Source organism: Siniperca chuatsi, linkage group LG10 (genome assembly GCF_020085105.1).
Source record: "Siniperca chuatsi isolate FFG_IHB_CAS linkage group LG10, ASM2008510v1, whole genome shotgun sequence".
NCBI lineage: Eukaryota > Metazoa > Chordata > Actinopteri > Centrarchiformes > Sinipercidae > Siniperca > Siniperca chuatsi.
Window position 1 is genome coordinate 13,277,713 of NC_058051.1, and position 24,210 is coordinate 13,301,922.

General features: G+C 39.2%; 1 protein-coding gene across 1 annotated transcript in view; it reads right to left on the bottom strand.

Annotated features, from left to right (window-relative positions):
- LOC122882962 (thymocyte selection-associated high mobility group box protein TOX-like) overlaps positions 1-24,210 on the bottom strand; it is a 77,598-nt gene that overhangs the window by 12,756 nt on the left and 40,632 nt on the right. Inside the window, 3 exon segments of the mRNA XM_044210963.1 lie at positions 11,084-11,277; positions 11,280-11,340; positions 24,110-24,169. Coding sequence (XP_044066898.1) covers positions 11,084-11,277; positions 11,280-11,340; positions 24,110-24,169 — 315 coding nt within the window.

Below are 24,210 nucleotides of genomic sequence, written 5' to 3' on the forward strand. Positions count from 1 at the left end.
GACCACCGTGCCCAGTAGAGTCTAAATATATTTTGTACACAGCTTTCTAGTGTACAAGCAAAAGACTGAAGTGTCAGCCTTAGCTTGTTCATCCCATCAGCGTTTCTGTTGTCTGAGAGAGAGAGAGAGAGAGAGAGAGAGAGAGAGAGAGAGAGAGAGAGAGAGAACGAGATAGAAGGGGTGGTGGATGGGGGGAGAGAGACAGGGAGGAGGGGGTAGCTGTAATTCTGAATGGACAGCACTGCACTGGCAAGACAAGATTAGAATTGACAGCCTGATAACTGTGTCACTATCAAAACAGCAGAGAGAGAGAGAGAGATAGAGAGAGGGAGGGAGAATGAGGAAGCGGGAGAGAGTAAGAGAAGGTTGGAGAGTGTGAGATGCAAAGGAAAAGAGAGTTGATGTAGAGAGAGCTGATAAAAGGAGTAGGAGAGGTGGAGTGAAGTAGAGAGAAGAGGGTTGATAACAAAAAGAAGGACGGGCGTGGACGCAAAGACCGACAGACTTTAAGACATGAAAATTAGACAATAAAACCAGGTAACAGTATGGGAGAGTATAAAAGTGTCCAATCACAGCCGTCTAAATATATGCATCATTATCATCATATACACTGAGCAGCAAAGTGGAGAGCGCTGCATGGTGTATGGATTTCAAAAGGCCATAAAAACAAACAGGAACTCAGAGGTGATGCACAGATACACTTTCTCTTTACAGTGACGGTCATTGCACCAAAGCGTGATGCAGATACTGAGCACAACACTAAAACAAATCTGAATGCCATCCACTTCCAAGTCTATAACACTTCCATGGATTTCAAGCCAAACAACTGTAAAATGGGAAAACACACACACACAGCACTGGCTTTCAGTGTGTTACACAGTTTGTGGTACACATTTAGTGTGCAAGCATCAACTGAGAATACGTGATAAACCCATTTTTACATTACTAGTTTTATATAGAGTTCCATTCAAATATGGCCGATACTTTGCTATATTAGCTAACATTAGCCACCATAAGCTACTGATCATACCAGACCAAGTAGAGATGTAGCAGCAAAACCCATGAGTGTATTGTACTGAGCAAGCATTTATTGGTCATCCTTAAACCTGCGATAACTGATTTTTTTTACCACTGTTTCTGTCCACCTGATGAATCTATGTCCAGTATTCACTCTCTTTTTAGATCTGTTTTGTTCTTCAGCAGCTACTGGGAATTATCTGTCTCTTCAGCTGTTAAATGCTCCACTGAGCAGGTAGTATGCAGTGGGTTTTTCAAGCTTTTTAGCAGTTAATATATTCTAAAATATGTTTTACTGTTATATATTTTAAAGACACTGACCAAGGATATCAAATATTGATATTTGTAAAAAAAAAAAAAAAAAAAAAAAAAAAGTATATCCGGTACAGTAGAGTAGATCTCTTCAACAGTACAAGCACGGACCTCTCCACACCAGCATACTGGAGAGAAGCACAGCTTAGTGCAGCTGTTACAGACTCTAATCTTTTGTGGGTTTATAAATAGATAAATGGCCATGGTTAGAGAAGCAGCAGTGAGAATAATGTAATTTCAAGATGCCATATATAATTTTTCTGCAATGTTCACCACCAGCTGTAACTCGCAGCTTTTAGGAAAAAGTGGGTTCCTTTAGGTTGTGTAGTGCAACAAAAATATCACAACACAAAGTTTTCATGAGTGGCTACAAAGCTGGTTTAAAAATGTAAAAACATGTTTGTCAACTGAATCATCTATCCAGTTGTTAGCTGCAGCTTGTAAGGATGCAGGCAGTACAGAAAAGTATGATAAATGATGAATACTATGTAAAGTTTTTCCAGACATCATCATGTATTTGAAATGAATTATAACATGATGTCAGTCTTCTCCACTTGACTGCATGATCAGATGGTTTTGGAGTGGAAGAGAATAAATGCTGGAGTGGGTTTTGAGAAAAAGTAAGCCAATCTTTGTTAAGTTTCCATAATTAGGGTAGGGGATCATGTGGGCTTACATTTTGTTTTTATTACATGCACTTGGTTGTTATTTAGATATCGGTTTCACCTAGCATTTCAAAGTGCCCCTGTATGTAATGCTGTCAAGATTGTGGCCTTACAAAATGTTGGCAGGCAAGATGAAAATGTAAACAAAGCTGTTGCATCTGAATGATTCAACCTTCTCTAAACTAAGACAGCCTGTAGATGCCATGGATGGAATCCAAAATATAAGATGCTTGTTAAAATTGTTTCTTACATCCTGTTTGAATATTACACAATGTGTGATAGTCAACTTAAACTACAAATTCTTCATATGTCATACTACCTTCATATATTATACTACAATTATTTTACAATCACCCCTGTGTTAGTCTTGTCTTTGTGTATTCTCATCATCTAGTTCACCATGAAGGCTTGCAGGGTTAAAATATGTCTTAAAATATATACTGTGCCCTCGTCATCTGGAAGCTATTACAGCTCCATGTCAGACTGCCCATCTGTAAGCAATGAGCAGGACTGCATGTCAAAGCCGCCGCACAGATCTCTGAGTAGAACCAGGCACTTGTCCAGAGAGCAGCACTCATCAAATAAAAATACAGCCCAGCCCAAACAATAATGATCCGGAAGTGTAGATTCTGGATGTGATCTAAAAGACATGAAAGGACATCAGTGGAAAAATATAGACCTGATCCATAAAGAGCCCATTATGGAATTTGTATCCAGTTCTGATACCACGCCATTACAAATATACAAGGTCTTTATGATGTGGAGTATTTCATTATTGTTTTCAGACATGCAGTCTTGCAGTACTGAGCTGGCAATGTGGATTTGATTTCAACCAATATTCCCACTGCAGACATTTTAATTCAAAGTCGAGCCCAAAGCCATTGCTGAACTAAGCTGCATGATTTATCTGACTCTGGAAAATGACTGACAGCTCTAAGGAGCTCCTCCCTACAAGCTTTGCCTAACAGCACTGGACCTACTTAATCAGCCTAAATTGCAAAGTCGAGGCCCTTGTATTTGGTAATGTGGTGAAAACAGTGGCAAGTGAGAGCTAATTAGATTAACGGTAGTTTAACGAGCTGTTGGAGGGGCCCCCGCAGATTGGATTTTAATAAATAGTGGCAAAAGCATCTGCTATGCACTTCCTGGCTCTGCTGGCATCCTAATTGGCCCCAGTGGGTTGCTGTAGCTCAGCACTACACAGTGCAATTTAAGAGGGGAAAAAGGCAAAATGCTTATCTTCAGTCCAGGTAAGTCTGGGAAACAAAAAAAAAGTCTTTATGATTGTATGGCTTCACAGACAAGGGTTTATCAACATTAATACAACTACTAATACAATTTCCAAGACTTTTATCACCACAGAACATCCACAACATCTCCCCAAAGCAGGAAGAGAGAATATCTCCAAGTCCAAATAAAACAGAATTTGACATATTCATCTTTTCCTGTTGTTTGCTTTCAAGATGAAACGTTCCCATGATGAGGTCTTTGTAGAGGCAACAGCACATAAAGGAAAAAACAATTAATCAAACATGAATGAGCGACCATAGCAGGGTTATTTCCATAGCAACAGCCCGAGGGGACAACTTGAACCCTTTAATGTGAGCTGGTGATGTCTCTTTGTAAACATCTGCGCAGCGGGGGGGAGAAAGCCAATGAGAGAGCCTGGCAACAGAGGCATCACAGGGCAGCAACCTCTTGGTAACAATCGAAGTTTCCATTATCTGGTGTTGAAAGGACCTAAAAGTGCTCTGAAATATTGTATTTGGGAGCATTTGGAGTTGATAGGCATCTTTGTATTATTGCTGTTATGTTTCCAAAAACATTGAGGCAGTTTACAGTGAAGTAGCTATGCTGCTAACAACAATATGCAAATGATCAGGAAAAAGTGAACTGACATCAAAGCCATTTATATAAACACTATTTCTTGACGTTATTCCTTTTACTTCAGGCAACAAATCAGTCATAATCTCTGTTATACTCGTGCCTTATGCAACCTGCAACCAGTAGGCTCTTTCAGCCTCCAGCTGTGACCAACAGAAGGCAGTATGCAAGTGCACAAACAGTACAAACAGCTATTATCAAGGGTCACATGTTAGTGGCCATAAAGGCACTAGACTAATTGTCATTTCACAAGTCCCAGATAGGGAAGGGGAAAAGTTGTTGTCAAAGCAATCTGCTTTCTATGTCAAAATACATGAAAGAAACTTTCCTCAAATTTGTAAGAGAAATGCATGAGCTGAAGAGAAAAAAAGAGAGCCTCATGCACAGAGTTCAGAAAGTAGTAGATTGCAGTCTAAAAATGACAAGAGCAGCGTAATTATACAGTGGAAGAATAGTAATTCAGTCAACCACAATGATCTCAGCATGTAAAAGGGAGAGAACAGCTTATAGTTCTCAGTGGTCCATGCTCAAGTCAACAATCCCTTATACTAATCTTCAGTGAAAAAAAGTCAGAAACAACAAAGCTGGTAACAGTCTTTAAAAGCTCTAAAAAAGATATGAATAAGGACTTTTTCGCTCTCCCTCAGTGCTGAAACAACTCATCAGTGACTGGACAGTTTGTGGAGCCTGGCAGCACCAACGCTGGCAGGAGCAGGTATCCATAACCTTCTTACAAACACTCTTGTCCCAAACCTCAGTGGTTCCTTGGGCGAGAGTAATGGCTTCTTTGCACTGGGCTGCGCTGTGCTATTGTAGAATCACAGAGCGGTTAATTGAAACAAATGACTCTAATAATGGGACATTATCCCCACAGGCTGGCTTTGTGGTGGGCCTAATTAGCGTTGCGGTGGTGGCGAGGAGGACGAGTCACCACACTGATCCCTCAAAGGAAGCAGACAAGGCCCCTTTTTTAAGTGGGCAGTACGGGATTCGCCTACTTGGAGCGTGTAAGGGTGCCGGGCTTTTACAAAACCAGCTTGGCAAATGTAAACATGTTTAGTCACCCACGGGTCCCTCCAAGGGTGAGTCCCGCTCTGTTAGGCGCTGTGCTGTGACTGCTTTTCCTTTACTGCTCTTCAGCCCTTCCTGACTGAGTCAGCTCAAAAGGTTTGAGGTCAGAATAAGCAAATAAATGGCTATTTTTATTATCAAATTTGATTAGGGCTGCAACTTAAGATCACTTTCTTCATTTTTTTCAATTAATCAATTCATAATTTGGTCTACAAAATATCACAATTCCCCAAAGTTACATCGTCCGATTGCCTGTTTGGTGCAACCAACAGTTCAAATTCCAAAGGTATTCAATTTACAATCATATAAAACAGAAAAGCAGCCAAGTATTACATTTCATAAACTGGAACCAGAGAATATTTAGCATTTTTGCTTGATAAATGATTCTGACTTTTAAAAATAGTTGTCAATTAATATTCTGTTGATTGACTAATTGATTAATCAACTCATAGTTATGATTATTGCCAACTCTTCACCTTGTTGTCCTCTTGCATGTCATCACATTCTCCTTTGGAGCATCAACGGCCCATAACTAATGTGACAACATGAGATATTATTTTCCAGATGTATTTTGATCACCACTGGAATCTGTTTTTGCCATTCCTAATTGTTTACCCTTGTACATGATGATCCCAGAAAGTCAGCTGTAATGCAGTGTTCAAATCTCTGTGACCAAGCTGTTTTAAATATTCATTAGTTGTAACAGTCGCCTAAGGTTATTTGAATTAGTTCCATGAATATTCATGAATTGCAATGAATGTGCATTTGTTTTTAATGCTCAATCCGTTAATACTCCTATTCATTACTTCACTCTGAACCCTGCATGATGAGCTGCACAAAACAAAGCTTTACTTTTTTAAAGCACAATTCTCTTTGGAAGCCTATTTGTTTCAGTTTAAATGAAACGGGAGTGCCCTACCAATTATCTCGCTGTCATTTCTCTTGACAACTACAAGACACATTGTTCACCCCTGTTGTGCACTGTAGCACTGAAGGGCATCTGTCGTTTTTTGAAATGAAAAGCCACAACAGAAAACATTTCTACTGTTACAAAAAGTGATTTATCTGGGAACGTCACTGAGATGTCATATCTATCCCAGTGAAAGGCAGCAGAGCAAGCAGGTCATATGAGATATGTCTAAAACCTACACTGGAAAAAAAGATTGCTGTTTCAATTTAAAAAACACAAGTAATCCAGCTGCACTGAGCATGTGAAGTCAAATCAAACTACAATTATATTATATAATTATATAAATCCTTTTTTTGGATAAAGTTTATTTCAAGGCAGTTCTTCTCATTAGATAGTAGGCAGTGGATGGGGCCTGGAAAATGTAAAAGTTTCAAACATACAAACAACATTTTCATTTCTGGATATATTTGTTTGAACATCACATTGTCTAGGATGTTTCACAACATGGATTTGTGTACAGTGTTGATAGGCTTAGTCTGACCTTTTTAATGGCTTGATTGGGCCTCTATCTAACTATCCCTGCACTGTCAATAACAACAGCTGTCAATATAGTTTTTATGTCGCTGCATTAAATAGTTATGGCCTTTCCCCCATGCTGTCTATGTCCTAAATGCCAAGTGATGCAAAAAAAAATTCCTTTCACAGATTAAATGAAGTCAAATTAAGTCAAGCTGGAAATAAAGGCACACACATACAGTAAACACTTATACTGTGCCATAGTTGTGCATGCTACAGTGCAAACACACTGTACTTATACACTGTGCACTATTGCACAGACATTTATGAATGCACTCAGTATTTTGTGTCATACTTTTTAATAGAGGCCGGGATGAGGTTTTGTTTTCCAAAGTTAAAGTTCCACTAATTAATATTTTCTATATTACCAATGAATCGAATGTCTATGTGTAACGTGAAAGGGGCTGCTCACAGTGAATAATCACCGAACTCTGCAGCTTTTCAGCCTCTTTTAGCTAATTGTTTTGGTTTGTACTGTTTGTTACAATCTAAACCTGCTGTAAACCTTGTTTCCAGCAGCAGTAGTTTTCAGCAAAACAGCTCTGACAATCCAAATGTATCACACATGCTCAGTACCAAATGGCAGACAAACAAAGTTAGCAACTAGCCGGGGAAGTCAAACATTTAGCGACCAGAGACCCAGATATTTTCCTTAGGGGTTGGTTGAAACCAAACCAGAGCTAAAAGGAGAGTGAATATTACACATATTTCCACCAGGTACCCACCAACATGACTCTAAATGAATGCATGAAAATGAATGAATGAAAGTTGCTCCAAGATTACTGGATGTGTAGGTGGGCAACTGTTTGCGACTAAGTAAGTAATAACAATTTTATTATAAAGTGATATAAAGTGAAATGATGTATGAGGGCAGGGTAGCTTGCTGTGGAGTTCTTCTGCCCTCAAGTGGCCAAAAAACCCCAACAGCAACCCAGAAACCCAACAACAATCAATCAATCAATCAATCAAAAATCTGTTAATGCAGCCTTAAAAATAAATAACCAAAGCAGTATCTTCAACTGACAAATTATCCAAGGTATCAGCAATAACTTGTCACTGTCTCAACACAGCAGAATGTTCAAAATCGACTGCTGGTGGCCTGTCACACATCACACATCCTGCCAAAAATATTAAGCTAGTGCCACATGTTTAACAAAACTGAACAAAGTTCCCTTCAGGAGTCATCTGACTGAATGTGTGACATAAACTTATAAAACTGGCAGCTGCTTTTTTGGCAGCAGGGGCTTTCCCCCTCCCTAACTAGCCTTATTACACCGGTAATGAGACAGGGGCTGGTACTCTGTTTCAATATTTAAACGCGCTGGTGCCCCTCAAGGCTCCATGTTGGGGCTGTTCTGCAAACTCCTCCACGAACCCTCATTACCATTTGCTGGTGAGTGTCCCTCCCCCTTTATTTTTTCAAAGAGCTCGATCTTGCTTGTATCTCCCCGCACTGTAGCCTCAGCCAGACCTGAACGATCAGGGGGCTTGTTGAACATGAGACCCCTGGGTGCCACCTCTTCCCTGAACCCCGGAGTGGCAGAAATACTGACAGCAATGTTTGAGACAGGGATTCTCCCTCAACAACGAGTATTCACATGAAGGCGTGTTACATTTCACAGTATCCAACCTTCCAAGACTTGGCCCTTTCTGCCTCGATTCAAAGAATGTGGCAGAGTAGGTCAGCGTTATGTGGGGAGGAGTTGAGAGAATGTAAGAGCATTTTCTGATTGACAGCTCTGTCTTTTATAATGCTGATGTTGATCCTTCTGCTTGTTGGAGTCCTTGTAAATGGTGCAATTTCAAGTCTGAGAAACGGTTCAAAACTGTCACTTAAGACTATTATGAACAACATGCAGTAGAAAGGGTCGAACCCTACACCTGAACAAAGTGCCGGATCTGCCAGTTGAAAATATAAATAGAAAAACCAAATCTCAATGTACATCAAATGTCCAAGCTCTAAAATTTGCCTTATACTCTTATAATGCATGTATTTGACACCTGTTTTTTTCTATCTGCTACACATCTTTTTCATTTACCAGCTAATTTTTCTGCTGCCTGTGGAGTCATAATTAGATGGAAAAGAGGAGGTTGTCAGACAGAATAAATTTTGCAAGAAAAAACAGGGCCCTCGAGACATATGCTGTTCTGCAGGCCAGAAATCATAAGATTATTATACAGTCAACTCTAAATGAACATAAATTACAGACTTTAAAGCTACCAGGACAAACTGATGCAAAACTGTGTGCCTATGCAGCATGATGATGATGGTCAATCCACTGCTCTCAATCCTATAATGATTTAACTGTGTTTGCTGTAGGATCGATGTGCTGTGAAAAAGAGAATCCCAAAGCAGGGAGAAGTTTACAGAGCTTTAGCCTTAGGCTAAATGTTGTACAAAAACCAGCAACAACATCCCTTGAGATGAAGCGTATCTGTAGCTCCAGCTGAGCTTGTACTTGTAGGAGGTTTATATATACACTGAAGGATAGCTTTTATTGAAGAGTATCCTTAAGGTAACGCTGTTGACTTTTTATTTGCTTGTTCAGCGATGGTGAAAGAAGACTGCTGAATGATTAGCGTTTTGGTTTTCCATCTATCTCCTCCAATTTTGTGGGTTTACCGCAAGGCTTTTGTTAATATAATACAACAAAGGTAAAGGTTTGTCTCTTCATTTCCGACCGTGGTTACACTGAGAGCCTATTTCCATCCACCCTTATTATTCGTTAAGCATTCAGCAGACAGAGATTCAATCTTCCTTATTATACCTTTATCAGTATGAAATTAAGGTTAATTGACTTTGTTGGGGAAACATCAAATGAAACATCCCTAATGGAACCAAAATGAAAATAACGTCATCTTCAATTGCTTTAAAATATTTCTCAATATATAGCCTACTTTCCTATTCCGCAGCCTCAGAAATAAGCTCCTCTTGTCCCAGGAGATAATAAATGAATTGAATCCCCACTCCAACCCCACCAACCCCTTCTTCCTTATCGGTCATCTATTTTTCCAGAGTAAGCTATTACTTGCTGGGGTTGCTAGGCAACAAGAAATATTAATAGCGGCTATTATTAGCCAGGCTCTGCTAGAGTAGTACTAAAATGTGGAAGTGGGAAACATGAATGTGTTACATAAATCTCTGGACCTTTCACAGTGTGTGCAAGTCTCTGTTTGTGCAATGATTTATTGCAATGATGGTTCATTTATGAGAAAAGGGAGTGTGAAATAAGAAAATGGAACATTACCCTGAAGGGCTATTTGAAAATAAATAATTGCAAAGGTGAAACAAAAGCTGTTTAAGAAGCAGGCACTCCCTCTCTGTTTCCTTCTAAAATACTACTGGCCAAAAAGGGCTGCTTTGTTACATATACTCATGCATGCACATCACATGGTATATACTGTATAAACTTTATACATAAATATGCATACATGCATACAGAGACACAGTTTATATGTTGAATTCAAAAATACTGAAATCAACCCATTCAAATTACTGTATAGGTTTTGTCAAACCAGCCATCTACACTAAAAAGCAGACTGTAAATGTTCCAGTCAACAGCATCTTTCTCCTCCACCAAGACTATTCAGCACAGTAGCCAATGGATTGTGACCTAATCCTGAAGGCTGGCTTTAATGGAGGCCTTAGCTACCACCCACAGAAAAAATGGAGCCTGCAACTTATGCAGTTTGATTCTGAAAATCACATAAGACCTGATTAACGGAGGATAAATGCCATGGATGCTCACATTAAAGCATAAATATTCATGATGGAGGGCAGAGAGAAAAAAGTAATATTTATGTCAGATGAAAGTATATAACGTTGAATAATTCACCACACAGGCCATCTATAATTCATCTGGTTTGATCCTATGATTAAAGCATTTGAATGTGTTCGCCAGGGGTGTTTACATGTTCAGTCTGAAGCATGTTTAACACAAGAAAAAGAAAAGTCCCTTTACTGGAGGGGGAAGTGGGGGTCCTCAGCATCCTTTTGAAAAGAAAAAGTAGCTGACAAGGAATACCCCCCCATCAAGATTTTCTGTTCAAAACCTGCCCCCCCCATCCCTCCCCATTCCTTTTTTGCTTTGCTGATCATAACAAATGAAAATGTGCAGCACCGAGTTTCTTGCTCCCTTTCTTAGCTCATTTTGAGGCAATGAAATCTTTGAGTTGTGCAGCTGAATAGATATTAAAGGAGCGCTGCTGCAAAGGTCTGGGTGTTAAGCAGGCAGCAGCTCTCTGAATTTATAAATGTTGCATGTATAAACTCTGGCCTTGCTCAGACTTCACTTTTTCAGCTTCCTTGGCCTCTAACCGGGCTAATTATCGCTCGAATACAAGAACGCTTTGCTATAACAAAAAAAATATTTGAGACTATTGAGAGCTGCACACAGATGAATTAGCCATTTTGCTGTTTTGTTGCTTATAGTTTCAAAAGAGTATCATAAGATCAATAATATTTGAAAACATTTTGAAAAGACTGAACTTTCAATGACATGAACATGTGAAACCTTCAGAGAAAATGTTCTCTGTGCTGACTTCCAGCCATCTGACCACGAAGACTAATACCCTACCACAGCGCTTGACCTGCACGATCACAAAGGGTCATAGCTAAAAAGGGACAGACAAAAAAAGGTGTACTCACTGAGTGCATAGGCCCCGAGAGGAGGTGGGTGTCCTGACCCAGCATATTGGACATCATGAGGGCGGGAAGCTCAGGGTAGGAGTAGGTGTTGAGCAGGCCGTTGTGAGGCAGGGAGTGGAAGGGGTAACCTGACTCATGCTCCATGAGGTGCAGCAGAGAAGGGTCGGCATGGTTGGGGGGTGTGATGGGGGGATCTCATAGTCTTCATCCCCTGCTCCTCCACTGCCACTGCTGCCTCTACCCTGACTGGAGTAGCTCTGGAAAGGCAGATAAAAGAGGGGAATGAGTCAGGGAAACTGCAATCACTGCAACCTTTACTCATTTACTCACTTTTGCTACATTTTCAGGGTTGTAAGTTGAACGCATAAAAAAAAAAACACAAAGGAAAACGCCAGGACAGATCACAGATAGAAATTTTGTATGGCCAATTTAGAGTTTATAACACACTTAGTTATTTGCATATCTTTGGAATGTGGGAGGAAGCACACAGGGAAAATCCACATGAACACGGCATCATAAAAACACAACAGAAAAACAGTGCCACATTTAGTTACAGCATGAATAAAATAGGGGGATTCAACTCTTGAATCTCTAAGAAAAACGTGCCCATCAGACAATCGTACTGCTCAACAACAAACAAGGAGAGAAACAACTAAGAAAGGATGTTCCAGAGTAATTAAAAAGCTTCTTAATTGGCTTTTAAATGCACCTGTTGATTGTTGTTGTTCAGATTTATGTATGCAGCAGACACTGAACGGCAGCAGTCAATTCAGGCTGTTTTGCTGAAAATAAAATAATTAGAAATGCAAATTGTTGCGCTTACAAAAGTGTTTATTCATTCAACACAAACATACACAGTAAATTAATTAGAGTTAGACAACAACAGCTGCTGTACAGTAATTTGCTTCAGAAATCTTGATAGCTTTAAAGCAACAAACTGTCAGCCCGCACGCCTTTAAAATACAGTTATTCAAATTCATTACGTGGAAAAACACCATTGACACTCACTTAGTCGCAATTTTATAATCTCATAATTATAATGCCAATCATATTTTTTAGAAATAGAAAAACTGGACTAAAGAAATCACATTCTTCATTATGAAATGATTCCAGTGTCCAGATGACCCCTACCAGGTAAAACAGTACAAAAATTTATGGTACTAATAAGGTGATACATGAGCAGAGCCAGTGGCTGTCTTTTCCAGGGCCTATCTTGACATAATATTACGCTGAGAAATATGGTTTTGTGCTCTCAAAAAGCATACTGAGGGTATTCACCAGGGAATGAAAAGCAATTTTGTCAGAGGCAATCTGATGCCAACTCCCCTTTATAATGACTGAAGAAAATTAATCATCACAAATAATATTCCAGTGTCAGCCATTCAAGAGCTTTTTAATAGAATTTTTATTATTCATGTCTCGTGGTACACATCAACTAGTCCGTTCTGCAACATTTCAGAAATCAATTCAATATCATCTTCGTGTAGGCTGTCATCTCGCCTGCCAGTGCAGCAATTCATCTTGCAAACAAATACTTTTAGCAAACAAATGGAAAGAAACGTCGAGGAACAGCTACAATGTCCCCACAAGCAAAACTGGTGCTTGAAGATAGGATAAAAGTCTCATAATGTGCACTATCATTAGGGAGAAAATAATAAGAATAATAAAAGGAAGTAAGTTTACTATCAGGGGGTGATGTGCTATTTTCTCTTCCCATAACACTCACTCTCCTCGCTTGGTGCTTGCTCAGAAATATTATCACTGACAATTCCTTTTCCCACGATAAAGGTTTTGGAAGTGTCTCTTTCTTCGCTGTCTAACATTTATCATTATTGTCATTTGTTATTATTGTTAACAAGCATAGGCACTAGGCTTAATTCAGTAAAAAATAAAAACAAATCTCAGTGGTTTGTGCATCTATTCCTGGCTATATAAAGTATGGCATCTATCTGAGTTTTCATACATTAAATTGAGACTGGATAAACCATGAGGTAACTGGAAAGTGAAAGGTGAAGATGAAATGGTTGTGAAGATGTCACCCTGGAAACTGTGATGTGACTTTCTTTTTTTTTTTTACTATATTTATTTCATAAACTAAGAGATTAATCAATTAATTAAGAAAATAATCAGGAGATTAATTGATAATGAAAATTATCGATTAATCTCCTGTAATGATAATGAGTAACTGAACACACTAAGGTATGTACCAAGATTTAAATGCTGTCAGACGCTATTTTACGACTGTGCCTTCCATCGCTTTGGTGAACTTTTTTTCTTCTTTACAGCTTCTTATGATGCCCTTAAAGATAAGACACGGGACAAGGACATCACAAGTTTAATATTTTCAAACTTAGATAAATAATTCATAAATATACTGTCTTTCAGGACATGGAGGAGAGCGGATAAAAGAGAGGGGTCAGAAATAAAAGGCAAATGTTGATTCAGCCTTCTCTCACTAACCTTCAACCCCCCCTCCCTCCCGACAAGAGGACGTTACTTTGGACCATCAAATACTCTACATATCAACTCTGTCCTTATTTTCTTTCTTTCACAATAGCACAAAGCTACTTTTGTACATCAGTTGTCATTCGACATAAAACACCATATTGCTTTAACACAGTTTATATGATATGAGATATTGCTCCGAGGCATATTGACTGTCATCATACATAAAGCAGGTTCTTTGGGAAAAAAACAGGGAGATGAATCACCCCATGGGAACAGTGTTGGAGTGTTGACGTTCTACACTAAGATCACTTAAAACAAAAACATACATTAAAAACTGGTTTTAAGAAGAATCTGAAGCATATTCAGTGCAAAATTAAACCATTGAGGTGTCCCTCAATTAAACTAATGACATTCAGTCATATATAACTTACTCCAAAGCTTAATTAATGCTTTCTGCATAGTAAAAACCTTTTTCATCAAGTTCCAAATGATCTTGACAACACACTCTCCACTGCACAATTTAACTGCTAAGCTACTTGTGGGGATTAGTTTTGAACCTCAGTACTTTATGAGTACTAACCACATTGTGTATGTGTGTGTGTTGTTTTTGTAGTTATCAAAAGCTATCAAGTATTTAAAGTTGGCACCAATGCTTGATCAGATTCTTAGAATTGTTTTACTTTTTTTAAAAATCTGAAATTGACTGATTGAAATATGTTTATTAATCTTGCTTTAAATAACAGCAGCTGAAAATCTTGCTGTTGCTGACCCCCTGTGGTTTAGCCAGGGTGTGTTAGTACACAGTGACATCACTGTTGGGCGTGGTTGTAGGTGCAAATGAACACACTTCTGATCACACCCATGACCCACCCAGAGGTGCAACAGAGTTTAAAGTTTCAACTAGAGAGGGCAGAAAAATACTGCTTTCTAGTCTGGTGTTAAGATCAGTAGGCGATTTGGTAATTTTTAACAGGGGGAGGGGTGGCCCAATGGTAGAAGTCATTTAGTATCTAGTTCTCTCTTGCATGAAAACCTTTTCCTGGTTTGGAACTTTCGTTTAGTTTGTGGACACAGCATATACATGTTTACATCCTCAGAGCATGTTAAATTGACAAAAGATCAGGGTAAATGCTGAAGCAATTGTAATAAGAATTGAAATTTAACCTTGACATGAAAGCTTGCAGGTTGAAAAGTCTCTGCTACTAAATATAGCTCTACCTTGTCAATTTATCTTAAGTAATTACATTATCTTAAGTAGAAACAAATTAATCAGCTCTGCTAAAAGTTTTCTTGACACAAATGGCTGTGAAAATGAGTTGTCATTAGCTTGGTGATGGAGTCATTCGTGGCCTATGAGGTGTTTAGTGGAAGACAGCTCATCTGGGAACAATGATGTGTTCGTCAAAGGGAGGAGAATGAAAATGTTGCACAGTACACCAGAGAGTCTGTCATGGCTGATGGGGGGCAAATTGTCCAAAAGACAAGAGCTGTCTGTCTTCGATGGACTTTGTTATTACAGCTTCAGTGACTGACACTCAAAGTGTTTCCTGTAATACGAAACACTGATAATGTTTTAAAAATAACTAAACTCAGAAAAAAACAACTCTTTTGAAATAAACCACATAACTTTTAATGAGTTTTCAGTGTCCTATAGAAAGTCATCCAGCCATATGCTACTTTGTGAAAAAAAAATGACAGAGCAGCATGGTTTTGGCGACAAACAACAGCTGGCCATGCATACATAAAGGTCTTCACGTCCACTCTGTGTATTCCAGATAGACGGATGGCAACAGTAAATCTTTAAAACATCTTATGGGGAATTTCAAAATTCACCTTCAAAGATCAACCTTGCAGAGCAGAGAAGCGGGTGCTGAACATTGCTGAGGTGAGCTGCACAAGTGACCATTACAGTGACGTTCTGCAGGGTCCACAAAGGCTATCTGACCTGGCTTTGAAACGACAAGGAACTCCATTTGGGTGATGTATCAAGAGAAGCAGACAGAGTAGTACAAAAGAAGGAGAATGGAATAGCAGACCCACCGGGCTGACTGACAGCAAGACAGGACTGGGATAAGTGAGGTGTGCGGGGGGGTTCACCATGGCCGATAGTAGCTCAGGGTCATTCGTACCGTCCATCACTAAAGGTGGGCTGTGGTGTGCTTCAACCAATGGCATAGGAGTGAGCTAACCTCTTCCCTGCTCCCCCATGCACTGGTAATTCTCTCAAATGTCACATCAAAATGGATCTCATTTAGGTGGGTAAAAAGGACCTGACTCTCCATAGCAGATGTGGGTGGACCTGTGCTGAATTGTACCTGAACTCTAAAAAAACAGCCGCAAAGGAAGTATTTTGAAAAGGTGTGAAAAAGGGCCATGTACCGCACATTTATGTCAATTCAATTTAAAAAAAAAAAAAAAACCCTCACAGTTATAGATCAAAGATCAAGGGTGAAAAAATATCTCTGATCTTTGTAACGGAACAGAGAGAAATTGAAACTTCTTTAATGTTTGGACCAAGGGCGGCGTTTTTGTTTTGTTTTGTTTTTTTACAAAAGAGGGGCAATTCTGTGGTCCACATTTCCTATTCTTATTCATTAGAGAGAATCGTATAAATAAATATAAAATATGTTCTCTCGTAGTCACTCATCCCCCCCCAAGGGAACATGGAAGCCCCAGTAATCACATATGGCACAATAGCTCGCCCATAATCCCCTTTATTTTTATTTTCATGATGTCACTCTCTTTAAGCCTCTTGCTTTATGAGTCGCAAACGGAGTGGAGAGGGGAGGAGAGGAGGAGCGGAGAGGAGAGGAAAAAGCAAGGGAGGGGTGAAAACAAATGATGTGGATCCCTCATTGTTCTTTCTCTATGCCCTCATTCCAGTCAGGGTAATAAGAGAACATTGTGATTTACTGTCAGTGAAGCGCAAGAGTGCATCAGAGAGAATCCACTGCGGCAGGGGCCATTAAAATAGATTTAACTTCCCACAGTATTAGGCCAGATGTCTACACTTCTATTATATTTCAATCAGCCATGACCTTGGTCTCCATATGATGAGAAAGATCACTGGGAGAGAGGGAAAGAGAGAGTGAAAATACATGCAGAAAACCAATAGAAATATCAAACTACTTAGTCCCACTAAATCCCTCTGCTCCGTTGTGCAGCATATGCAGAGAGAGGCCCAGACCAAAATAGAGCCAAGGTTTCAAGTTCTCTTAAAAGAGTGTATGAATCATTGAGTGCACTCTCGCTGCTGATAAGTTGCTGTTTTTTGGGGGGGAGGAGTGCCGCTTTTCTGCGGGCTATGTATTTGAGGAGGGACCGAGGGACTACGCCGAAAAGAGTGGGACAGTGGGTCGTTTTGATGTTTTTTAAAGACTCAAATATCAACAGACGTCTTGAAAGATGAATCTGTTCATATTCTTCGAACAAGCGAAATGTTGACTTCTCACATTGCCATGGATCCCTGACTTTGAACATTTCCCAATAATATTTTTTTCATTCTGCTGTTTACTCTAGACCCACTAATATCTCTATTCTCAATCAATCTTTTATATAATTTTTATAAAATCCTTACTCTGCCGCAGAGTAAGGATTTCCATCCATTCCAACTCCATGAAAGCAGAGCAGAGGTCATAGCTTGTTCTATTTCAGAGGCTGGTGGTAATTGGACTTATTATCTTACCGATCCCTGGTTACAACTTTAACTTACAATCCCTGCTAGCATGGGCGTGGATGCTGTGCTGATGTTCCTCGAGTATTGTTTTCAGATATTGATGGCACAGTGCTGGTTTAGAGCTGAAAACTGTTTTCAGCCTGAATTCATGTACGCTCTCTTGAAATTTAAATACGCACTGTGCAATATGTATCTCTACTTCATTCTTGTGACCTTGCCAGCGGCTCCGTACGGCCTCAAAGAGGGAGTGAGATGTGTGCTGGCGTTTTCAGACCCTGAATTTCCATTTTTCATCCTTTGTCTCAAATGTCCCCCTAACTTTTCCTGCCGGGAAAGGATGCAAGAGGATAGAAAGAGAAACATATTTACTGAAGTAGTGTGTGTGTGTGTGTGTGTGTGTGTGTGTGAAGTGAGGAGAGTGTTGCAGTTGTGATGGTGGGGGTATAATGGTGCACTGTGAGTCACTGTTAAGTAACGGTGCCTTTTCACATCAGCATCGCCCACATTGGGTGTGCGGTGCCAGGGTGTACTGAGGTGTCTCTGCCTCAGAGAGAAAGAGAGGGAGAAAGAGAAACAAGGGTGGGGGGGGGTCATGTCAACTGCTTGTAACAGAATTATCCTTCTTTCTTTTTCTGATTTTAAATAGCTAGACAGCTGTTTCCCCCTGTTTCCAGTCTGTATGCCAAGCTAAGCTAACAGACATGAGAGTGGTATCTATCTTCTCATTTAATCCTTGAAAAGAAAGCTAACAGGCATTTTTCCCCAAATCTCAAACTACTCCTTTAAGTATTTCTCCCTTTATTTACAATGACACATCTTTTATCATTTAATCAGTGTATTCAGATAAGTTTCATTGCAGAACTTATGATCATAGGTTCAAGTCTTTTAACGTTAAATTAGTTAAATGTCCAACTGATTGTTCACATAACTCACCAAATTAAGGGAATAGTTCAACCATTTGGTAGATATGCTGTAATATCTGTAAATAAAAAAAAACCTAGGTGTAAAAACGCCATGTTGTGATTTTATGGGCGGTTATATTTCTGACTATTTCTGCTTCCAGTCTTTATGCTAAGCTAAACTAACCGGCTGCTGAGCATTGGATTCATATTTACCGTACAGACAGTACAGTTGTATTCTCATCTAACAAGAAAGTGCAGTCTTCCTGCAGTTATATGTTTTTGGTATATGTCTTTTTATACATATGTCTCAGACAAGTGATGTGGTCTTCTCTCTGATCAAAATGAACACCTCCACTTCAACCACTTCCCATACTCTGTTAGGTACTTCAAATGCAAATGTCAGTGCTGATCCTGATGTGAATGTGGTTTCTAGCAGTACAGCAAATGCTGCAATGAATAGACAGTGTAGTATATAGTGTAGTATATCAGACTTAAAACTGCTTTACTAGAATAAAAATTAACATTACTAGCAATAAAACCTTTATAACTTACAAGTTGTTAGCTGAACTTAATTTAAGTTCAATTAAGTTGACTCATTAAGTGAGTTTTGCATTAGAATAACTAATGACCAAAGTGGACAAATTAGTCACTTAATTCAAAATCTTAAGGAAGTCACTAATATTTTTTATTTTGAAACAAATAGTTTTACAATATAGTTATTAAATTAGATGAGCTGTGTATCATTACCTTGTGTATATGTGCATATATATTTGGCAACATCTTTTATGATCAAAACATAATGCCAATAAAGCTTCATTGAACTGAGCTGAAGTGAACTGAGAGTGGGAAGGGATGCATGAGTTGTGTGTATGAAGTTTAGTTGATGTGTCTGAGAGCCATACATTTTCAAGAGAAAATAGTTGGGTGGGTGAACGTGGGTGAAAAACCAGAGAAAGAAGGAGAAAGACAGAGAATGAGAGAGTGTCGGGGTTAAAAAAATACACAAAAATAAACACACTGAAACAGACAGAAAATGAAAGACAAGGAGAAAGAGAGAGAGAGAGCCTGTATCAAACAAGTGAGGTTTCTATTCTAATCTCAACCATCAGCCACTGTTCTCTTGCAGCCGGCCAAATCGATAGAGAAACACAGCTCAGCAAGACACCTGGAAACAGAAAACACAGAGGCAAAAACAGGTTGAAGCTTGCTGCCTCTCCGAAGACCAGGGGCCCCTGAGCTTCCTCTCCTGCACAGGAACACAATGCAACAAGTACAACACAAGAGAGGAAGGGATGCACAAAATTACTCTCCCTCTTCCTGCCACTGGCTCGTTTTCTCTTCATCCCTAATCCATTGTATGTGTGTGGGCAGATATAAACAATGTTGATCAATAAAATAACACGCCCACAGTTCTGCATATAGGCTGAAACCTCAACAGATGAACCAAATGGAAAACATCAATATCATCAAAACGTCTGGGAGCTCCATATGTGCAGCTCGTATGCATATCTTGTGCAGAAACCATATAGTATTCAAAGCCTTGAGAACATCTTGTTTGAATGGACAGATTGTGTTCAAGCATACAGTAAACGGCCCCTTTAAAGCTGTTTCTGATTAGCGGTTTTCTCTTTTTAAAAGCCCAGAGATGTTATGTGTAATGCAATCTCCTGGCTGTGTCAAACTGCTACCTCAGTGCGTACGCTGTGGAAGACCCCAGACTTGCAAACAAAGGAGTCTCTGTTCTGGCTACATGCACCTTTTTCACAGGCACACATCATTTAAAGGCACGGATGGGCATCTCGACGCAGTGCTAAAACTTGCATTAAGGCATACAGGCTCAAAATATGTTTGACCATTGTGGAGGTACTGTATCTGAACATTTTCTGCAGTGCTGTTCACACAGAAACAGAAGAGAAATAGTGGAAATTCTACTGCCTTATATCTTAACATCTTGCTCTTTTACAAACACAGCTGGAGAACGCTTAAATCTTAACAAAAACAATATATATACACACCAGAATGTAGGCATGTATTCAGCATACTCATTAGTCAGTAATCACCATTTCAAATTGATGCAGAAAAATGATTCCATATTGGAACCTCTAATTTGTCTGATTTAACAACTGACTAAACAAGCTGTACTGTATGTGACAAAGCACTGCACAGCTAATGCATACAATTAAGCATCAATTAAGAAAAGATTGACTCACATGCACATCAAGCAGTCAGAGTGATGAATTTTGCATGACACATAAAGAAAATGCAGACATTCCTTCGATGTGGTGGCTTTGAAAATATTTAATATAATATTTAACCATTGTAAATGCATGGCCTGTACCCAAGGATTGTTCAAATCCACAGAAATTATTAATTCTGGTCAAGATCCTAACACCAGAGGACATGCTAAATTACAAGGAAATATGTATAAACTTATGCACAAGAAAACTAGAACGTATTGATTTGACAAGCTCTAAAACAACTGAACGGGAAAATGTACGGGAAACAATGGGTGTTTATGTTGTCAAACTCAAGGAAAAGTTGTGCCTAGATATCAAAATCAGTGCTAACCACACAGTTTTTCAAATTTCAAATTAAATCTGCTGTATTAAAACAGTGAACTCTGTGTCTGAGGGCTATTCAGAACTGGTGTGAAAGCTTGTATTTGACGGCACTGACAGAGCATCAACTGCAACTGACATGTTTTGAAAAGCCCAAATTGCCTTATCCACAAAGAAGGTATTTGTTGACACAACACTGCAAACCTGGACTGGGTGTCAATGATTGACACATGACCGCTGCAGTAGAGAAATTACAAAACTGGACATTTATCCCAATTAGCACATACCCATGTGTGCAAGCAAAGTGACATAATTAGGGCAGGCCAGAAAATGTGGCTAACAACGATGGACCTCATAGTCTGTGATGTGTGCTATAAGTAGACAATAAGCTGCTAAAGCTCCCACTCGACCCCTCATTATAGTCACTCAATCCCAACATCAAAGGAAAAGACAACCTTATGGCTATAGGATGACGGGTGTGTGCGTATGTGTGTACGTGTGTGTGTGTGTGTGTGTGTGTGTGTGTGTGTGTGTGAAGGTTTATGAGAATATGTTTGTGTGGGTATGGGTTTATGAGTGTATATGTGTGTTTATGTGCACATACATATGTGCCTGTTCGGCAATCTTTGCAAGGACCAATTTAAGTTTTACACCCTGAGAGTAAGCACATTTTTGGAAAGTGAGGACATTTTGCCTGGTCTTCACTTCTTCAAACGGCTGTTTGAGGTTAAAGACATTGTTTTAGGGTTAATGTTATAATTAGGTTTATTTCAAAGGGTCACGTCACAGAAATTTAAAAAAAACCCCTCTATGGTAGAAAATAGCTTCCATAAAAACAGTTTAAAGCAAGGTTTGTGGATTATCCAGAGCAACCAAAAAATGTTACTGGAAAGGGAAGTGGCTGTTGAGTTTTTCAAACAAAATTTTTAACACTTGGGGGACCACATATTGAATTTCTTTCATCCCCATTGTATTGAGGTGGCAGCAGAAGTTTCAGAGGCAGCAATCTGAAACTCTCAACACATAAAACCAAAACTTAATGCATGCCTAGACACCACTCAGGTAAGTGAGAAAACATGTCTTTTTGTAAACTGGGTGTACTAACCCTTTAATGTTACAATTGGGGTTAGGTACTCGCGATGGTTACATTAGCATTATGTCAATGTGAGGCCTCAAGTATAGAGTATAGAAGTATATGAACAAATGTGTGTGTGTGTGTGTGTGTGTGTGCCTATGTACAGTATGTGAGTGAAACAAACTGTCTGCTTGCACATATGATTATGACTTGTGAATAACTTTGCATCAGAGAATGTGTCACTTCCTATTAAAGTATCTGTGAGTTTGTGTGTGAGAGTATCTGTGAGTTTGTGTGTGAGAGTGTGTGTGTGTGTGTGTGTGTGTGTGTGCGTGTGTGTGTGTGCCCTGGCATCCTCAGCCTTCTGGCCTTGTCCCGTGACTCTCTGACAGTATTTAGTATTAGTGAGGCGCTAATTGACGAGGAGCCTCCACCTCGTTGTGTTTTGTCAAAACATGAAGGCCTCGCTGCTGGATCAACAAATCCTGGAGCTCCAAATTCTGCCATATGTCCAGCCATGTGTTCCCATCTAGCAGCTGAGAGCACTCAGTGCCGTGCCTGTCTAACTCACTGACAGTTTGACTGGGACTGTGCTTCTAGAGACTGGGACCAGTACTTCAGTGAGCCTGGAATGGTGAAATGTTAGTGCTGGTTTATCTGTAAATGAGTTGACATTGCACTAAAACTGTCAGGGTTGATGATTTAATCCCTCTAATGTCAAAGATATATATTACGTTAATGTGCTTTGGATAAAATCTATCAAACAGCACATGTAAAAGGGATACTTTGGCTTATGAGGAATTAAATGTTTTTTTCCTACTTGGCAGGAGAGGGTTAAAGTCATGGACGCCTTTTTAAGAGTGATGCTCCGATTAGGGTTTCAAGGCTACCCATACCAAACACTGATTTAATATTTTAATATGATCTGATACAGCAAATCATCAATTGCTATTATAAAGATTTTTAGAGAAATCAGTATTAGATGCTGTGCAGCAAAAGCCAACAGTTTAAAAATGGATTCTAACACACTGACTTAATCTGTGGATTTGTGAAAGCGAACTGTACATTAATTACACGACCAAGCGTCTACAGCCACATTGTGAGGCTGTACTTAGGCACAGTGCTGCTTTCAGTTGAATTCTAACGTCAGCATGCTAAGCTCAATGACAATGCTAACATGCTTAGCAGGTCTAACCATGTTCACCATGTTCACCATCTTAGTTGGGCATGTTAGCGTGCTAACATTTGCTAATTAGCACTAAAAACAAAGTACAACTGAGGCTGATGTGAATTAGTTGTGCAGGTATTTGGTCATTAACCAAAATATTGGGCAAATCCAAATTTTGACCCACAGGCTGATAGTACAGCATTGCCATTCTTAGAGGCATATGCTGTCAGCATGGCTAAAAATATTTTTCCTTCAGTGGAATCTGGGCAACCATGATGGGGCAGGTAGTGAAAACACATTTTGAATTATGTGAGTTTTTTGCCTTGTTTGTTCTGGTAGGACAAAGACCACTGAGTTATTTAAGTGATTCGATAGAAGATCAATAAAGTTTTAAAGTTTAAAGGTATTCTGAAGGGAGAGATTAGCCAAGTTCAACTCAATTACTTGGTGGTTATAGAATGTTATAGCTCCTCACATATTTCACAATGTAGGGAAATACAACATGCATTACACTTTTACACATATTGATGGATGGTTTAATTAAATATATGTGTTATAATTCATTGGAAATAAAAGTGGGTGTTGCTGCCTGCTAGGCATTACTGCCTGCCGCACCCTTAACGGTGCCCTTGGGTCAGCTGCAGGGTCATCAGCCGGGGGACCATATTCATATAGTCATTAATTTCACAGTTAACGAGGAAATTATATCATATCGAATATCCAATCTAGATCACATGCACCCACAGCAATTTTGTCAGAAATAGTGCAATACAATAGATAATGCATTTTATTAGTACTAGTTCACTAAACTAACAAGAACAAATATGAGAGGATTTTAAAGCAAGCTAAATTTTTATATTGATTTCAGTTTACTGCAGGTGTGAAGGTATTTTTGACATGTCATACCTACAAGAGTTAACAATGACAGGATGACCAGAGACCACTGTGACTTGTGTTTTCCACTCACATAAACCAGTACAATTGAACTATTTTCCAGTTTTACATGGCACTGTCTCCATTTACAACCAACCTCATCTTCAGATAATGAGCACCTTTACTGGCAAACACATTTAAAATTTTGAAACATTTACCAAAACATATAATTCTATAAAGTCTTCAAGCTAACACATGACAGCTTCACCAGATATTTATGTATACAAATCTGTGGGGTTCATTTGAAAAGACGTGGGCTTTCTTACCTGGTTTGGTGACCGAAACTCTTGGTTATTGTCATTCATGTACATGTTGTCACCATCAAACTGTGGACAAAAACAGAAAGAAGAAAATAAACTTGGTATGC